This window comes from Lepidochelys kempii, chromosome 1 (assembly GCF_965140285.1).
Source record: "Lepidochelys kempii isolate rLepKem1 chromosome 1, rLepKem1.hap1, whole genome shotgun sequence".
Taxonomy (NCBI): Eukaryota; Metazoa; Chordata; order Testudines; family Cheloniidae; genus Lepidochelys; species Lepidochelys kempii.
The window spans coordinates 152513505-152533260 of record NC_136380.1 but is presented as its reverse complement, the minus strand read 5'-3'; the positions used below and the strand labels follow the sequence as shown (position 1 = coordinate 152533260).

The window sequence follows — 19756 nt, the reverse complement described above, 5'->3', positions numbered from 1 at the left end:
TTACTTCGGTAAGGCCCCAACCCAACAAAGCATGTGAGAAATGCCACTGAAGTCAGTGAGACTGTTCATATGCTCCATCTGATGTCAATAGGATTAATCATGTGCATAGACCCCTGTTCAGCAGAACATTTTACCAGATGCGTGACTCCATCCCTGTTCAGCAAAGTACTTAACTGTGAGTAGTCCCACTGAAGACCTCACATACTTAAAATGAAGCACTTGCTTAAGTGCTTTGATGAACTGGAGCCAACATAGTGTGCTGGGTCAGGGCCTAACTGCTGATCCCTGGACAGGGTCATAGTTAGAACATTTTAAGTGTATTTGGCAGTTTATATAGCAAAAGTTTCACAAAATGTATTTAAAATGCTTTAAGGACGTTTTTCCACACGTGGGTAAATATTGTAGTTTTTAAGTGCCTCGTTTACTTAGGCTTGACAACTTAGACACAAAGGTATAATTGTTTCATGAACTGATCCTATATCATTTATTCCTTGTCCTTAATAATGGGGTTTGTATGTTTGAGGATTGTACTGTATCAAAATATTGGTCCAATTTATTGTTTCAGTTCCTTTTGAAATGTTTTGCCAAATGCTTCTCTGTGTTTCTTTATCAATTACGGATTGTTGGGGGGCAGTAATTACCAATCATTTTCTGTAGGTCTGAATTTAAATCTATTTAAATGTTATGCTCTAATAAAATATATAAAACAGTAGGCTCTCCTCCTCAAATATTAAACATGGAGATTATTCTGTGAACACAGAAGTCATTTTTTCCTAAAGCTAATCCTATGATCATCAGATTCCGTGGATTAATCTTGATGATGGTTTCTTGTTAAAATTGTATAGTTTCATGTTGTGGCTTTTGCCTGTAATCAGCTGGAATTTGAGAGCTGCAGCCAGTTTTTGTAAGACACCACCGAAATATAAAGCATGCCATCAATGTATTTTTAACGTAGGATTGTGCTCCCCCTTCCTTCTAAAATATCCATGTTTATTAGTGCTGTGATAACATTATTTAGCACTTGATAGCCAAACAATGAACAAACATTAAGGAATAAACCTTCTCAGCACTCCTGTGAGATATAGAAACATATTTCGCATTTTAGAGATGGGGAAACTAAGGCAGAAGTGAAGTGGCTTTTCCAGTGTCATACAGTCAGTGAGTGGCACAGCTGGGAATGGAACGTGGGACTCCTGACTCACAAGTCCATATGCCATCCACTGAATCATGCTAGCTTTTCTAGTATGCTATCTCCTAAAGCAAATGGACAGTCCTGGTTCAGTTATGATATGGCTACTTATTTTAGGGGTAAATCCAGCCCACTCTTCCTTATGGTTCCACTAAGGAAAAAGGAAAGGCTAGAAGTAGAGAGAACAGCATAGAGGGCATGAGAGAAGATGGGACATAGGGAAATTGAAGGAAATTTCCTACTGCCCAGATGTACCATCCTTCTCCCTCCATGTACATGCCATTGAAGGGTTCCTTGCCATCGTTTTAGCCAGCACGCACCCAGCCTAGCTAGCTGGGGTGGGCTCTGGATTTGCACCTTAGAGTTTGATCCTGCACCTATACAGGTCAATGGCAAAACTTCCATTGACTTCACTTGGAGTCTATACCTTTGCTGGTATAACACATCTGTGTTGAAGTCCAATGTTTGCCATTTTTCTTTGTGCAAATAGATGTCACAAAAAAGCATAAATGACACACTCTACAAGTAAAGCAAGGTCAACAGTTTTACATTCACCTTTGGGATTCCCGTAATCCATTTCCTGACTAAAACAATGATGACAAAGACCAGTATTACTACTACAAGCACAATCAGCACATAATGAAAACCAGAGATGTGATTGCTGTCTTCCATTTTTAATAAGAAAATGAGCAGATGGACGCGATAGAGGGATGCTGAATAAAATTGTTTACTTTTATTTGGTTTTGGGGTTTTTTTTATTCCATCCAACACACAAAGCAGAAAATCTCAGATGAGTAGTTCAGATTTAGCATGATTAACCTAAGATTTCAAAAATGTGTTAAAAGTATGTGGCAAGTTTGTTCAGAAGTGCTTATATCCCAATTTCCAAAATGATCAGGCACTTAGGAACCTAGATTCCATTGACTTTAAATGGGATGTAGGCTCCTAAGTCACCTAGACACTTTAAAAACTTTTATCCATAATGTTTGATTAAAAACTGTCTCAAATTATTCAACCAAGAATCTCCTAATTTTGCTGGAATAGACAATGATCATTAAAATATCAATATCTTCATGTGGTGCTTTGAGACTGAAGCTTGCACTTGGTATTACACAATGTGATTGGAAATGCTACTAAATTCAATATTGTATACTGGAAGGCTGTTACAATGCAATATTTATACAGGCCTCAGCAGTTTTTCATTAAATGTAAACTAAGTAACAAATGCAAGGGCTAGGAAGTCTGTGCTGTACAAAAATATGAGTAAGAAAAGACATTTGATTGACAATTGCTTCAGGGGCCTGATCTAAAGCCCACTGGACTCCCATTGAATTGATTTCAGTGGGCATTGGATCAGGCCAAAATTAAATTGCACTTTTTGCTACTGTTCTTGTAAATCAAAATAAACGAGGGTTGTCAATTAATCGCAGTTAACCCAAGTGATTAATGCTAAATAAATTAACTAGATTAGAAAAAATCGCGATTAATTGCAGATTTAATTGTACTGTTAAACAATAATAGAATACCAATTTAAATTTATTATAAATATTTGTGGATGTTTTTCTACATTTTCAAATATATTGATTTCAGTTGCAACACAGAACACAAAGTGTACAGTGCTCACTTTATATTATGTTGATTACTAATATTTGCATTGTAAAAAAGAAACAGAAAATAGTATTTTTCCATTCACCTCATACAAGTACTGTAGTGCAATCTCTATCGTGAAAGTGCAATTTACAAATGTGGAACTTTTTTTCGCATAACTGCACTCAAAAACAAAACAATATCAAAATTTGAGTCTACAAGTCCACTCAGTCGTACTTCTTGTTCAGCCAATCGCTCAGACAAACAAGTTTGTTTACATTTATGGGAGATAATGCTGCCCGCTTCTTATTTAGGATGTCACGTGAAAGTGAGAACAGGCGTTCTCATGGCACTGTTGGAGCCAGTGTTGCAAGGTATTTACGTGCCAGATATGCTAAACATTTGTATACCCTTTCATGCTTTGACTTATAGATTACACTTTTAAAAATCGTTTTTACAGTGAAAATATTTGTAATAAAAATAACAATATAAAGTGAGCACTGTGCACTTTGCATTGTGTTGTAATTGAAATCAATATATTTGAAAATGTAGAAAAACATCCAAAAATATAATAAATTTAAATTGGTATTCTGTTATTGTTTAACAGTGTGATTAAAACTGCGATTAATTGTGACTGGGTTTTTTTTTAATCCTTGGATAGGTTTATTTTAGGGCTATCTTGATTTTCAAGCACAGAGGCTGAAAGGGTTCACATCGGGCCAATTCTCCCCCCAATGCCAGGAGTGAGTAGTTGAATTGGGTTCAGGCGTCCTTTTCTCTCCCCCATAGCCCATGGAGGGGCTATCAAAATGACTCTATTGTATGTTACTCTACTCCAGTGGGTGAAGAGCCCTAGGCACCTCTATCACAGTTCTATTTTAAGGGGTAAGATCAGAGGATCTGCACAGTGCCTGCCTTCCCATATGCCCCCCTCATAGCTGAACTCTGTGCTGCATGAAGGGTATGAACCCTTTAACAATGGAACCCGCTGCCAAGTCCACTTCCAGCTCAGCTGTGGAAGTGAGGGCTGGATTTCTCGTATTGGAGTTTGTGGCCTGTTGCAGGTTTTCTATGGAACATCAGTAAAGCAGAGCAGAGAACCTAGTGCAAATTCCTTTTAGGTTCTGTGTTTGCCACGCATTTCAAATCGAGGGCTTTCAACATGCTGATTAAGCTGCTTCATGTAGTTGTGCAGGATGGAGATGGGAGGCCATGCTGGCAGAGCAGACAAGGCATGCTTTCTGGGGAGTTACTAGTAGCAATGGCATAAATGGGAAGGACAAAACTGCAGACATAAAGGAGCAGCAAATTGGGCTCAGATCATGGGGGACACAGGCGGTGCAGGCATGAAAACAAAAACTACACAGTAACAAAGCTGTTTCTCCTGGAGGCGAGAATGGAAGGAGAGTAGTTGTTTCTATTTTTAAATACATGGGAGATGTTCAGACACACTGTCTATGGTGATAAGTATCTCTGCAATTCTTACCCACCCTGCTAGCCTACAGCAATTGTCCAGATCCTTCAAAGAAAGCTGACCTGTCATTTCTTTAGCTTGAATGACCATGGAAGACTTAAAACAAAAACAAAACAAAACAACCTTTTGATTGGGCAGAACTATGTTTGCAGGGAATGTAACCAGCCTTTCACTTATATAAGTTGTGCTGTAAACCATGGTTGTTCTTCAGTCACACACATTTACTGCAGCTGTTTGGCAGTTTTACTACAGCTGGTTGGCATGATGGCTGTTAACAGCCACTTATACTAGGGAACCATCTTACAGTGAAATCACTCCGTCGTCCGACTCCCCCTCTCAAATAACTTTCACATTCGCTGAAGTTCCTGTTGAGAGAAATTGTGATTTGCATTTTGCAATACATGTTGCATAATAACAATCTGAGATTTTCATTCTACTCAATTATAAACAGAGATTCACTCTATCCAAATTCACTATAAACTGGTTCCACTATAAATCTAATCATCATGGAAGCTTACGCTGTCAGCATTGCTTAGGTTGTTGCATCCTAATCTCACTTGCATGTCTCTGCAAGAGCTTTTCTTGTTCTTTTAAAATTATATTTCCTTTCTTGCTGCAGTTTTTCTTGTCATTTTGTATTGTAGGATCAGGATATTCACCCGTAGAAGATGACGAAGATGTGTATGCACGCAATAGATATAAAGGTGAATGCTTTGCTTCTGTGCTAAAGAAAATCAGCTGGTTGCTGGGAGATCTTCTCTCTTTCCTTCCTGCATCATAAAGTCTTAGAGCGATCCAGCTCCTTGTTTGTGTTCAGATTTTTCAGACAAGATAAGCTTTTCATTTTTTTATTTTTCTAAACAATGGAAAATGGAACAAGCACTGTGTGTTGTTTAGCTTACATGAGTAAATTGCTGGGTTTTATTGCCTTCACCCTTGAAAGGTCAAGCTGCTAGCTCATGAATATTAAAAATAAGCTGTCTTCTGCCTCTTTCATACCTCATAGCCAAAGCCATCAGTGATAATCCTGTTCAGAATCTGGACCTATTGATGGTAAGGTATGGAAGCTCATGAAAGAGAGCTTGATTTTTATAAGCTTCTTAATATAGTCCTTGACATTTCTGGTTCATCTTGCAACCTGGAATGAAGAGTAAAATGTGTTTGCCAATGAACATACAAGACATTAAACAAAATATGCTGGCACATTAATGAGATAATTGAATTCTGCAAGTATAGAAATCAGATTCAGATTTTCTTCCCTATTGCAAACAAGTTTCCTGACCAATGGGATCTGATAGCAAAATCACTGGTGAGTCTGTGACATATGTGCCTATTTCTTGAAGAATCTGGTTCCACACACAGCCCCCTTCCCTTCCCTCACCCCAAAAAAGTCATTTTACTGAGGTTTTGCTTCAGCAAACTAGTCTATGGACATACAAGACAGTGTATTGCATTGTTGTGGTAACATAGAAATATTGGGTATTAATGTAGCTTTGCTTAATGTTGGTAGTAGACAGAGAATAAAACTGGATTTTTACACAAGGATATGCATGCAAATCTATCAGCTACTTATGAGTACCAAAGGAGAAGGTACAAAATACTGTCTGTCTTACGTTTTTATAAATATTTATTTTGCTCCCCCACCAAGGTGTATCCCAGTGTGAAAATTCTGCTTTAAAAGTATAATCAGAAAAAATGTATTTGCCCATAGCTTTATATGGTAAATGTGTTGTTCTTTATCTTTAACATTTAATCCTCTGTGGATACTTAAACAAAGAATTCAAATGATTCACTAAAGATAAATTAATGCTGGCTGGACTGTGGATTAGTGGTGAAAATGTAGACTCTGTCTAGGAACTGTCTTTTAAAAGCGATCGAAAACAAATTATTTCAATGGCTGCAAGGATGTAACAGTGGTATGTGAAACACAGTGCTTTTTTCACACAAATATTAAAAACTGTATTGAATTTGGAAGCTCTAATGTGAGCTTTAGTAACAGATTAGACAACTCAGATCCAAAAATCAAAGGCATGAAGCTGAGAAGACCTAAGTTGTATTAACTTGCTTGCATTTATTTGAGTTGACAAGCAGGTCACTTAAAAAAACAAAAACAAAAAAAACCCAACAACAACAAAAAAACCAGATATGGACCTGAGTTGTTAATATTGGATCAAAAGTTCACCAAAATGTGAGGGTGTTCATATCCAGGATTTTGGTTATGGACCATCTCTCCTGGTAAAAATTTCAGAGTATCAAATATACTAACCATTATGCATGCCTTTTGAAAAATGTACATTAGTACATGCCTAGCATGGCATGGTGTGTATGTGCATCTTAAGCAGAGCTATGTAAACCCAGCAGATTTTCAGTTCGCAATGCTATTTGCAAATTAAACCCTATAGTTTGTTTGCCAGGGGTTGGCCACATGCCAAACCTTCCGTGCTCATCTGGATGTCTTTCAACCAACTCAGACTTCCAAGGAAACATCTCTATGGAGTTCCTTCCCAACAACTTAGCTAAGAGTTCCCTTCCTCTCTGGTGACCCCTCTGTTCAAATGCCAAATCAACCAATAAGCCCCATTGTATTAAAAAACCCTCTGCATTTTGCATGCTGAGCTTATAGGAACACTGATCCAAAGCCAGCATTTGGACAGTGCTGACAGATACTTTGGAAAGTGCCGCTGTCAAGAAGAATGCTTCTTCCCTAACTGACCTATAAGATGCCTGCTCTACCTGGGGTTCCCATGAGAAGAAAAAAGCCCCAGAGTGCATTATTTCTTTGTTCACCACAGCACAAAAGCCACTTTGATCCAGGCCCTTAAGCGTACCTCTACACTGCAGCTGGAAGTGGGCCTCCCAGCCTGAGTAGACAGACGTGTTAGTACAACTCCAGCAAGTGCACTAAAAATACCCATGTGGATGTTGCAGTTCTGTAAGAGAACATAAGTATGTCACTGAGTTAAACAGCTTCAGAAACAGGCTGTGCTACTTTAAAATGCTTTTTGTGAAATAAACTAGAACCCTGGCAGTCACACGCTTTTCCATTCTCAGTCTCTCCACTTCCACTGTCCAATGCTGTTTCTGTGGTTCTAGTAACAGCACAGTAGAATTTATGTGGAAATTTAAATTTCCATTGGGGGAGATGTTAAAATATCTCACCATTTTTATGTAGAGGAATTATACACTGAATAAAAAATACAACATGTATGGTAGATGAAATAAGAGCACATTAAATATGTTCATGGGACTAATCCCAAATATGAGGAAAGACATTTGAAATGTGGAAATGCAATTAATCAACAGAGCCAATAATAAATATCTGTGAAACTGATTACATTTGTGAAAGGCAACTTTTAGATCACTCTTGTGGTTTTGCCACTGTTTAGGCATGAGGTTCTGGAAACACTCCCAGATCCCATAAAGGCTCATTATATACCTTCTGAATGTTGCATGCTGTGTGACATTTCAGTGCTTGTCTTCCTTTTGGCCTACACTCTTACCTCCTTAAGTGGTGTCCTTGTCAAATCCCAAAATTAAGCAGAGTCACCTTAGGTATTAGTTGGATAGAAGACCCCCCTCAGAAAACTCACTTGTTGCCCCACCCCCACCCCCCAAAAGTAGTTTTGGCTTCCTAGGAAAGGTTTGTAGCTGACACACCCCAGTGTGCATACTGAACCAGTGCCCCAGCATGGTACTAATGGAAGCTTTGCTGATGGAGGATTTCTCTTGAATATGTATCTTTATAGTCTTGACCACCTATAGTCATTAAAGACCCCCCCTTTATTTTTGCAATAATTCAGTATGGGTATTAATCCCAGTATTGTGGCCAAATGCCAGTTCTGCTCTGATTTGACACTTCCTGTGATCCATTGAATTTCATGTCTAACCTATACTGGATGCTTTAGAGGAAGATGAATCACATACTTCAGGCCAGTTTTCTGTGTTCCTCCATTTGTGTGCAAAGTGCTGGAATGGGTTGGGGCTGGGGAAAAGGTGACTCTCAGACATCTTTGTGTTTCCTCTCATCTGGCTCCAATCCCCAGCACAACTCAGAGTGGCCCAGCATCATTGGATGCTTGGGCCTTCAACCCTGTTCCTCATCAGCTTGGTGCCTTTCTGATGGGATCTCTGCACCTCCATTCCTAAATTGAATTTAGGCAAAGTATTTTTTCTTTCCTGAATGATTGTATAGAATTGCTGGTGGATGAGTGCCACATTTCAGGACCAGTGTGTGCTATCATATTTTAAAGATGAGCCTGAACCAAAACCCCAGAACCAAACTCTTCAGATTTTGGAATAGTTTAAGATCTGGATATGAACTTTGCGGCTTGGGTCCATTTCCCGTTTGTGTGTGTGTATGTACACTTGTGCTAGACATAAGAAATAACGCAAGACTGAGTATACATTCATCAGTTAATATAAGCACACCTTGAAACTCATAGGACATCCATATACTGGCTGACATTCAAACCCGGTGCCTGAGTGCATACATTGTACTTGGAGACTCTGAGTTAACACCCACTCAGGATGAATGAAGCTAGTTCTTAACTCTCTAAAAGCTTTTGTTTCAATTTGTCAGACCTAGACAGACAGATCTACAGATCTAGTAAGAAAGACAACACTGCACCCATTCACATTTAGATGGTTTTCTTCATAATCAGGATGAGAAAATAAGCATATTTAAAGTGATATCTTAAATATTGTGCAACTAATGGGGCCATCAGAGAAGTGCTATCCTGGTATGCTGGTGAGTTTTGGCTTAGTCTGACGCCTGAGATGGAAACTGGAAATTCATTCAGCATAAGTGAAACACCCACACATATGCCTGGGGTCTCTGTCATTCTTGTGTCCAAGCAACCAAACTTGACATTTCTGTAATATGACGTAAATAATAATGCCCTTAATAAAAGGGAGCTTGAGCCTTCATGAAATTCACCAGTGGCCATGTCTGTTTCTATGGTGCCCTGGTATGCGTGTATCTGATGGTCCTGAAGGAAGTTTCGAATGAAAGGGTGTTAAGATAAGAATAAGGAAAATTAAAATTATGCCACAGATAAAGATAAAGCTTCATTGGCATTGAACTTGCATTTAAATTGCCAGCTTCTGTTACCAAAGGGAAGGTAAATGCATCCTCTGTGGGGTATTAAAACCTAAACACAATGATGATCAGCAAACTGTCCACATGGTGGCACACTTATTCCACCAGCATGACATTTAGACACCCAATTTAATAGAAACGCTCATTAATTTGTAACAGGCAGGAACAGCTCACCTTTAAAGGCCTGATGCTGTGATATCTTTAGCACCTTGTGGAATCAGGCCAGGAAATTACATCTCTGTGTGTTGCTTCTCTACATTTTCCTTTTTAATAAACTCTCTCTACAACACTGAAGAAACAAAATGACTTTGCAATTGTGACTTAAGCCAATTAGTCTTTTGTAAAATATGTGTGTTCTGTGTTTGTTTTTCCATTCTCTTTGCCAGAAACACCTTGGTGTTCTCCCATGAAGGTGAAACATGGTAATGCGTATTGCAGAACACCTCAAGGAGAATATTACAAAAATGTCTTGGGGACGAGATGTGATATTCGTTGTCAGAAAGGCTATGAACTGCATGGTCCTCAACAGCTTATTTGTCAGTCAGACAAGCGCTGGTCTGGGAAGGTTTTGTGTAAACGTGAGTAGATCATAACTGTGTGTGCATGTGTGCACATGTCACTGTTTGTGTGATAGACATTAGATATAAAACAGAGATGAGTTTATGTGAGTAGCTTTTATATTTAATGTCAGTGCTGGGATGGGGAGAAACTTAACTGACAGGAGCTGCTCTTAGAGTTTACTCTGTTTATCTTTGGGCTTTCATTCATATTTTGAATTTAAAAATAAATATGTCTTTGTGAAGCCATAGCTAACTTAGTTGCACCTATTTCAGACATTATTTACATAGCCCCTGTGATGTACATGGTGCTGTATGATAGGTGGACTGTGTCAATTAGCTGAATGCAGAGGAGCTTGCAGGTTCAAATCATGGCAGGTGCAATCTAGAAAACACAGAGTGGAGAGAGGCATTAAAGGCAGGAATGCTTCATGGAATAGGTAGGCTTTGAGTCTGTAGAAATCTTTCTGAAAATGAGGGGTTATAAGAGTTCCCCTTTGCAAACATATTAAAATACTGCGGATAGTTAATTCTAGCTGCACTGTTAATTGTGTGTCATTTTGCAAAATTTGAATGTCACCAGGTTGAATGGGCCCACCATTGGTTTGTGAGAGAAAACATTTTGACAGAAGAAGGGAGTGGGCGGTTGGTCTTTCCTTAAAATGATTTCATTCCATTGGGCTAACTTAGCTGTATGATAGCAAAATTTGAAGTCTGTCTGAGGAGGGGAAATCATATGAGCAGTTTCACATGCTCTGACTGAACAATTCCTAACCATGTTTTGTTCACATGCAGTACTGCACATCTGTTTCACCCCCCACTCCTCTAGAATGGAAAACAGAAGATCCTGGATACATTTGTTTTCTTTTACAGAAATACGGTGCCCAACGCTGTCCATGCCAACTAATGGAGGGTTCAAGTGCATAGATGGTGCATACTTTAACTCCAGGTGTGAGTATTACTGTTCCCCAGGATACCAGCTAAAAGGAGACCGGACAGTAACATGTATGGACAACAAAGTTTGGAGTGGCAGACCAGCCTCCTGTGTTGGTAAGTAAGATGAGGTTTGCACTTCCTAAGGAGCCTAGATGTAAAGCTGTTGTAGCCTGTTAATGCCAAAATATTTTAAATGTATTGGAAACATGGCTCCTGCATCCATGTCAGTGAGAAAACAAACACAGTGTCTTTTAGAGAAGCATTGGAACAACTTGCCTAGGGGTATAATGGATTCTCCATCACTTTAAATCAGGACAGGATCTCTTTCTAAAATACTTGTTGTAGCTCTGACAGAAGTTAAGGGCTTGATGAAGAAATTACGGGGTGAGGTTCTATAGCCTGTGCTATGCTCATAATAGTCCCTTCTGATCTTAACGTCTACGAAGCAACAAAAATGATTAGGGGACTGGAACACATGAGTTATGAGGAGAGGCTGAGGGAGCTGGGATTGTTTAGCCTGCAGAAGAGAAGAATGAGGGGGGATTTGATAGCTGCTTTCAACTACCTGAAAGGGGGTTCCAAAGAGGATGGCTCTAGACTGTTCTCAATGGTAGCAGATGACAGAACGAGGAGTAATGGTCTCAAGTTGCAGTGGGGGAGGTTTAGATTGGATATTAGGAAAAACTTTTTCACTAAGAGGGTGGTGAAACACTGGAATGCGTTACCTAGGGAGGTGGTAGAATCTCCTTCCTTAGAGGTTTTTAAGGTCAGGCTTGACAAAGCCCTGGCTGGGATGATTTAACTGGGAATTGGTCCTGCTTTGAGCAGGGGGTTGGACTAGATGACCTTCTGGGGTCCCTTCCAACCCTGATATTCTATGATTCTATGATTCTATGAAGCCTGATGTAATTATTTGTGCTTCCTCAGCAGCATCTTGTACCTGCTGCTTTGTGTCACAGACACGACATCTTAAGCCTAGAAGAGAATCAGAACTAACCAGTATGGTGGGACTTCCTCTGTCACTTCTGCATCTTGGGGTCCTGGACTCCCAGTGAATTCTGGGGAAATGAGGATGAGCTTTTCTGATGGGAACAGTTACATTAGGCTAGGGAACATTTTCAGCTCAGTTCACATAATTCTCCTTTGTACTAATAAGATTTCGTCGGAAGATGTAGCCAACGTGTCTCAGCTGCTGCTGCTGTTCTTGGGAATCTCTGGATAAGGGCTCAGTTTTCAGTCACCCAGATGTGCAGGTCTTTAGCCACTTGAATTGGCCACCAACAGTTTGATGTCATGGCTGGAGCAATATTTGTGTTTTTAATGATCTGTGTGTGACACTATGGTTTTCCTCAGGATGCCTGTGGCTCAGTCTAGGTTAGTGGGTGAAGCAACATGGGAGTCTCCCTGCTGTGGCTTTTACATTCGCGGGGTTTCATTCAATTTTTCAGTTACTTTCTGTCTTGCAATTGTATACATGCTCCTGCCTGTCTATACTCAGACTAAGTTTGTGGTTTGTCTTGTGTTTTATGTGCAAATTCAAGTCTGGCTCTTTTGCAGGGTTGGTTTTATGATTTTGGTAGGGGAAGGGTGAAATGTCATCATCTTTTATACGACTTCACCAGTTTGCACTGCTGACCTGGGCATCTCATTGCAAATGACAATGTAGCAGTGTACTGGAAATGTTCCTTTAACAAATGCAGACAATCAATATTTATAACTTCACAGCATGTGAATGTATTCTATAGTAATTCTGTAAGACAGTGCCATAGTTAAGTCCAAAATACAGCACGTTGCTGTAGAGTAGAGAGAGACACCCTCCACCCCCATGATTTGGGTGCAAATTGTGGAGTGTGCCGGTGAGTGAAGTACTTCATTAATGAAGTTAGGGTTGCCAGGCATCCGGTTTTCAATGGGAACACCCGGTCAAAAAGGGACCCTGGCAGCTCCGGTCAACACCACCAATCAGGCCATTAAAAGTCCAGTCAGTGGTTGCAGCAGGGGCCCCGGGCTAAGGCAGGCTCCCTGCCTGCCCTAGCTCTGAGCAGCTCCCAGAAGCGCCCCAAGTGCCAGCTAAGTAGCTTCCATTAGCTGGGAACCACGACCAATGGGAGCTGCGGTGGCGGCGCCTACGGGCGCGAGGGCAGCGCACGGAGTCTTCCTGGCTTCCCTTGTGCCTACAGGCTGCAGGGACCTGGTAGCTGCTTCCTGGGAGCTACAGTAAGCACCACTGGGGCCCCGTACCTTCTCCTGTACCCCCAGCCCTGAGTGTGCTCCTGCACCCTGAACCCCTCAGCTCCAGCCAAGAGCCCGCACCCCCAGCCAGAGTCCTCAAGCACTGCACCCCAATCCCCTGCCCCAGCCCAGAGTCCCCTCCTGTACTCCAAACCCCTCATCCCTGGCCCCACCCTGGAGTCCTCCCCCCCCCCGCACTCCTACTCTAGCCCAGAGCCCTCTCCTGAACCCCTAATTTCTGGCCCCACCTGGAGCCTGCACCCCCAGCCCAGAGGCCATACCCCCTTGCAATCCAACCCCAGCCCGGAGCCCTCTCCTGCACCCCAAGCCCCTCATCCCTGGCCTCACCCCAGAGCCCGCACTCCCAGCCAGAGCCCTCACCCCCTCCTGCACCCCAACCCCCTGCCCCAGCCTGGTGAAAGTAAGTGAGGGTTTGGGAGAGCAAGCAACAGACAGAAGGGGGATGGAGTGAGCAGTGGTCAGGGCCTCTGAGAAAGGGCAGTGCAGAAAAGATGTTCCCAAACTGTGGTCTGTGAAGAACTTGCTGGTGGCCTGCAGAAAGCTGGCTGGTCCCACGGTTCTGTCTCCTCCTTCATAGAATCATAGAATATCAGGGTTGGAAGGGACCTCAGGAGGTCATATAGTCCAACCCCCTGCTCAAAGCAGAACCAATCCCCAACTAAACCATCCCAGCCAGGGCTTTGTCAAGCCTGACCTTAAAAACTTCTAAGGAAGGAGATTCTACCACCTCCCTAGGTAGCGCATTCCAGGGTTTCACCACCCTCCTAGTGAAAACGTTTTTCCTAATATCCAACCTAAACCTCCCCCACTGCAACTTGAGACCATTACTCCTTGTCCTGTCCTCTTCTACCACTGAGAATAGTCTAGAACCATCCTCTCTGGAACCACCTCTCAGGTAGTTGAAAGCAGCTATCAAATCCCCCCTCATTCTTCTCTTCCGCAGACTAAACAATCCCAGTTCCCTCAGCCTCTTCTCATAAGTCATGTGTTCCAGACCCCTAATCATTTTTGTTGCCCTTCGCTGGACTCTCTCCAATTTATCCACATCCTTCTTGTAGTGTGGGGCCCAAAACTGGACACAGTACTCCAGATGAGGCCTCACCAATGTCGAATAGAGGGGGACGATCACGTTCCTCGATCTGCTCGCTATGCCCCTACTTATACATCCCAAAATGCCATTGGCCTTCTTGGCAACAAGGGCACACTGCTGACTCTCATCCAGCTTCTCATCCACTGTCACTCCTAGGTCCTTTTCCGCAGAACTGCTGCCTAGCCATTCGGTCCCTAGTCTGTAGCTGTGCATTGGGTTCTTCCGTTCTAAGTGCAGGACCCTGCACTTATCCTTATTGAACCTCATCAGATTTCTTTTGGCCCAATCCTCCAATTTGTCTAGGTCCCTCTGTATCCTATCCCTGCCCTCCAGCGTATCTACCACTCCTCCCAGTTTAGTATCATCCGCAAATTTGCTGAGAGTGCAATCCACACTATCCTCCAGATCATTTATGAAGATATTGAACAAAACCGGCCCCAGGACCGACCCTTGGGGCACTCCACTTGACACCAGCTGCCAATTAGACATGGAGCCATTGATCACTACCCGTTGAGCCCGACAATCTAGCCAACTTTCTACCCACCTTATAGTGCATTCATCCAGCCCATACTTCTTTAACTTGCTGACAAGAATACTGTGGGAGACCGTGTCAAAAGCTTTGCTAAAGTCAAGAAACAATACATCCACTGCTTTCCCTTCATCCACAGAACCAGTAATCTCATCATAGAAGGCGATTAGATTAGTCAGGCATGACCTTCCCTTGGTGAATCCATGCTGACTGTCCCTGATCACTTTCCTCTCATGTAAGCGCTTCAGGATTGATTCTTTGAGGACCTGCTCCATGATTTTTCCAGGGACTGAGGTGAGGCTGACTGGCCTGTAGTTCTCAGAATCCTCCTTCTTCCCTTTTTTAAAGATTGGCACTACATTAGCCTTTTTCCAGTCAACCGGGACTTTCCCCGTTCGCCACGAGTTTTCAAAGATAATGGCCAATGGCTCTGCAATCACAGCTGCCAATTCCTTTAGCACTCTCGGATGCCACTCATCCGGCCCCATGGACTTGTGTACGTCCAGCTTTTCTAAATAGTCCCTAACCACTTCTTTCTCCACAGAGGGCTGGCCATCTATTCCCCATGTTGTGATGCCCAGCGCAGCAGTCTGGGAGCTGACCTTGTTCGTGAATACAGAGGCAAAAAAAGCATTGAGTACATTAGCTTTTTCCACATCCTCTGTCACTAGGTTGCCTTCCTCATTCATTAAGGGGCCAACACTTTCCTTGGCTTTCTTCTTGTTGCCAACATACCTGAAGAAACCCTTCTTGTTACTCTTGACATCTCTGGCTAGCTGCAGCTCCAGGTGCGATTTGGCCCTCCTGATTTCATTCCTACATGCCCGAGCAATATTTTTATACTCTTCCCTGGTCATATGTCCAACCTTCCACTTCTTGTAAGCTTCTTTTTTATGTTTAAGATCCGCTAGGATTTCACCGTTAAGCCAAGCTGGTCACCTGCCATATTTACTATTCTTTCGACACATCGGGATGGTTTGTTTCCAGCTGAGAGAATTAGAACAAGTGAGAGGGAGAGAGGAAATGAAGACCAAAGGGAGACATTTTGTGTGTTACTTTTTCATGAAGGCAATTCCTATAGGTACCCTTGGGGCATTAAGCGATCACGAATGGGACAGGAGGTAGGATCCACCCTACTTTGAATGGGAAGGGAGGTGTCCATGGGAACCTCTTGCTACTAAGATGTGGTCCATGCTATGCAAAAAATGTTTAAAAACCTGAATTAATGGTGTTTTTGCAAAATGTCAGGTTTAGCTCCACCCTTTGTTACTGTAGCTTCATGGTTTAAATTTATCCAGCTCAATGCAACTGTAACGGAATCTTGGCAACAGCAATCATATAGAGCTTGTAGGTGCAATATTAAAAATGCAGCTACATACAGAAGTCATGAGGCTAATTTCATATTTAGTGAGATGGGCTGCACTGATTGGCCCATGTATTTGTTTATTCAACATTTAAAAAGCAAAATAGGATTTACATTTGGGTGAGAATTAGTCTGCAGACTGCCAGGGGTTCATTTATCCCAAGCCACATGCATGGTCAGCAGTAACCTTGAGAAAGAACAAAAGGTCTGGTTTGGTCTATTCCACCCTAGCAAACAAGCTGTAACCCTGCCACCATATTTAAAATAAAATAACTAACATTTAAAAGTAGCACCAGACACAGATCAACAATTAGCAAAACAAGACTTTTAAATCTCAGGTGGTGGTTATATTTTTCTGACTCTTTTTAAACACACATGCCAATGTTTTTGAACCTAGTTAGGCTTCTAAATCTGTATTTAGGCACCTAAATAGAAATGCTCTGATTTTCGGAGATACTGAGTACCCACAAACCCCACTGAACTCAATGGGGTGTGTTGGGGCACGGCCACTCTGAAAATCAGGCCACTAACTATGAATTGGGAAGCTTAAATATAGACACCCATGTTTGAAAATGTTGGCCTTCTCGTACTTGTCAGTATGTATTGATTTTTGTTCTTTTGTTAAAATTTTGTTCTGGTCCTTACTCTACTCCCTGGCTCAAAATTGCAAAGGTGTAACTGAGGATAGAGTTTGGCCCATTGTATGTGTAACACCGACAGACCCCAGTCGTCAGCAGGTGGGATCGAAGCTTGGACCTCTGGAGCTTTGTAATGAGCCTCTACTGCAGGAGCTAAAAGCTAATGGCTTTTAGCTAAGACTGTAGAGCAGACTCATTTTATCTATCTTCTCTCTCTGTAAGTGGTCTCGGTGCCACTAGATGGGACAGAACACCAAACCCGGGAGGTGTGTGGGTTACATATGTTCTGATGATTCTTGATGATGAAGCAGCTCATTTTGCACTAGAAAATAAACCTTAAAAACCCAACTTCTGTGCCCCTACAGCTTCCTCTCTTTGTGCCAATAACAAAGGGTTGGAGCAGTTGGAAGTCTAATAAGTGAAAAGTTTTTAGTTGAAAATGTTCTCTCTCACTAATGAAACTTCCATGAAAAACTCTTGACTTTTTTGGAATGTTTTTGTTTTTCACAAAATTTATGTTTGCAACATTTTTATCAAAACGAATAAGTAAAAGTTTTATTGGAATCATTATCAAAATAGTTACCGAAATGCAGCAAATTTTGGTAACAATGTTAAGAAAAGTTTGGTTTAGAAAATAATCTTGATTAAAAAATTTCAGAAAGAATTCCAAGGGACAAAATATGTGTCCTTTTCCGACCTGAGAAGTGGGGAGAAAAACATTTTTTCCCCAAAACACTCTTCCTCCCCCCCAGTTTCTCAACCAGTTGTACTTCCTAGTAGGGCTCATGTTTGGGGTTGGTGGCTGGTGTAAAGCTGGGGGTAGGCTTGCAGACAGGGAGTAGCCATGGGCCAAATTTAGGATTGGGAATCTTGGATGTTTTGGGGCTAGGTTTAGGACCAGCTTTTGGGCCCAGTTACCATTAGGTCTGGATGATAGCTCTGTGCTAGTGTTAGGATTGGTTACTAGGTCTCAAGCTAGGGTGAGGGTCAGGACTGGGAAGAGGTAACAGGATAGGGTTAGGGCTGGGCACATTTGCCAGCTCTGGGCTAGAGCTGGTTGAAGTCCTGCCCCCAAAATGGTTTTTTTAAAAATGAAATGTGACTTCTTTCTAAATGAATTTTTTCACACAATGCTTGAGTTCCTTGAAACCTTTTGTTCAATCAAAACCAGGTTTTTCGGGGGGGAGGGGTAAGGGAGGGAGCGGCGGTAACCACTTTGTATAGAAAACATTATCAAATTGTGGGGAAATTAGTCCACTTCAGTCCCTGGGAAATGGAAATACCTCAAAACTTTGAAAATTCTTATTTTTCAGCCAGCTGTATAACAGATGTTGTGGTAAATAGCCTTCACCATTCTACTACATCCTTTATGTTACATCCTATAGAAATGTTAAGACCAACAATTAAGTAACCCTTCTGACTGAGAGAGTCTGAAATTGGCCTTGCATTCTTACATGCTTTTTATATGGAATAAGTATTTTTAATTAACTATAGCAATCTTTAATTACATCTACAGTCAGTAATAGTGTTGGCATCAAATCTTTATCCATCACATACAGATACTCAGATGAGTATTAGGATTTTGTATTCTCTACCATCCCTTCCTTCCCTAGCCTTGCCTTGCCTCGCCTCCCCCACTCTCTCAAAAACAAATAAATTCAAACCTTTAACAAGCCAAAGAAACAAGTGGTCAATAAACCTTTTTAATGTGTGAGGTGGCCCATGTCAGAAGTGTGGGAGTTCAGAAAGCCACAGGCTCTTTGAAAACTCATCCTCATCCCTTTTCCGCTGAGATCAACTAGCTGCATTTATTCAGTAGAATATTACTGACCTTTTGTTCTGGAGCCGTCATTAAAGCAAGATGATTTCCATAGGCAGAGTACTTGTACCATTGCTACTAGAATATAGTAGCCAAAGAAGCACTAATAAAGTATGAGAAAGTAGCTGAGGAAAATCATGGTTGAGCAGCTTCAAATTTTTCATTAAATGCCTGCTTCCCTCCCCACCAGGATATAAACCTTCCAAACAAGATCAGTCCACTTACTAAATAACCTTAATGTCAGAAATACCTAATAAATGGTTTAAATAAACCAGTTCATATGCCATGTCAGCAAAGAGATTCAGAGGATGACTGAAAATCTATTTTATCCCATGCCATTGTGCCTCTTTAATATCCTATGATATGTAATTGCAGGTTGGATGTAACTGGTATACTAGGGTAATGGCAGAGTGGAGTAAATCCTGGAGCTGCTTGATTCAACACAGAGCATTAGATACTAGGCCCTGTAATCTCTGCACATGGCATTCTCCTGTTAAATAAGAGGGTGATGGCAATTTGCACCACCTGGTCCTAGTGCAAATTAAAAACAAGAGAGCAAAGCACTTGAGCGTGTGCATAACTTCAAGCCCACCCTTAAGAACTCTGCTAGATCAGGTCCTATATGTGGCCTTCAGGCCCTGGCAGTCTGTAAGTGTGGCCTCAGTAGGCAAAGTTAGAGTGCTCTGTTGTATTCAGTTAGATCATTTTGAGGTTTGTTTGGTGTGATATGGTGGTTTTGTGTGTGTGTGTAAATGTTTAAAGGCAGTCAAAGTAGCTACAGACAATATCCTTTCTGGTGATTTCAGGTCCAACAAGAAGTGCATACTCACCCACGGGTGCCTAGTGATGCAGTTCCTAGAGTAACTTAGTTTTGTTGTCTTAATAAAGTGAAAATTCATGCTTGTTCATTCAAACCAGTGTCCTCTGCTGCTTAGTGATGGAATCTTCTTCCTGATTAATTGGATACTTAAAACATGAGTATCCTAAACACTGCCCTGCTCCTTCTCCCATCATTTACATGGTATTTTATTTAGTTATATAGTGCCTTTAATCCTGGGCGGTGGCTGCAAAGGAAACACAGTAACCAGCCCCAGAAAGACAAAAAAACAACTAAAACGTCACTATTAGTAGTCCCAGTACAAATGCAACATTAGCCGTCATTAAAGGAGGTAGGTAGGGAATGTCATTGCCCTAAGGATGTAACAGAGCAAAACTCCCATTGG

At 41.6% G+C, this 19756-nt stretch overlaps 1 protein-coding gene across 2 annotated transcripts in view; it reads left to right on the top strand.

Annotated features, from left to right (window-relative positions):
• Positions 1–19756, top strand: part of SRPX (sushi repeat containing protein X-linked) — a 73455-nt gene that overhangs the window by 38605 nt on the left and 15094 nt on the right. Inside the window, exons 2-4 of one of the 2 annotated variants that reach the window (XM_073328353.1) lie at positions 4895–4954; positions 9735–9926; positions 10779–10955. In XM_073328353.1, coding sequence (XP_073184454.1) covers positions 4895–4954; positions 9735–9926; positions 10779–10955 — 429 coding nt within the window. The remainder of the gene's footprint in view (positions 1–4894; positions 4955–9734; positions 9927–10778; positions 10956–19756) is intronic. The other variant, XM_073328360.1, reaches the window with a different exon arrangement.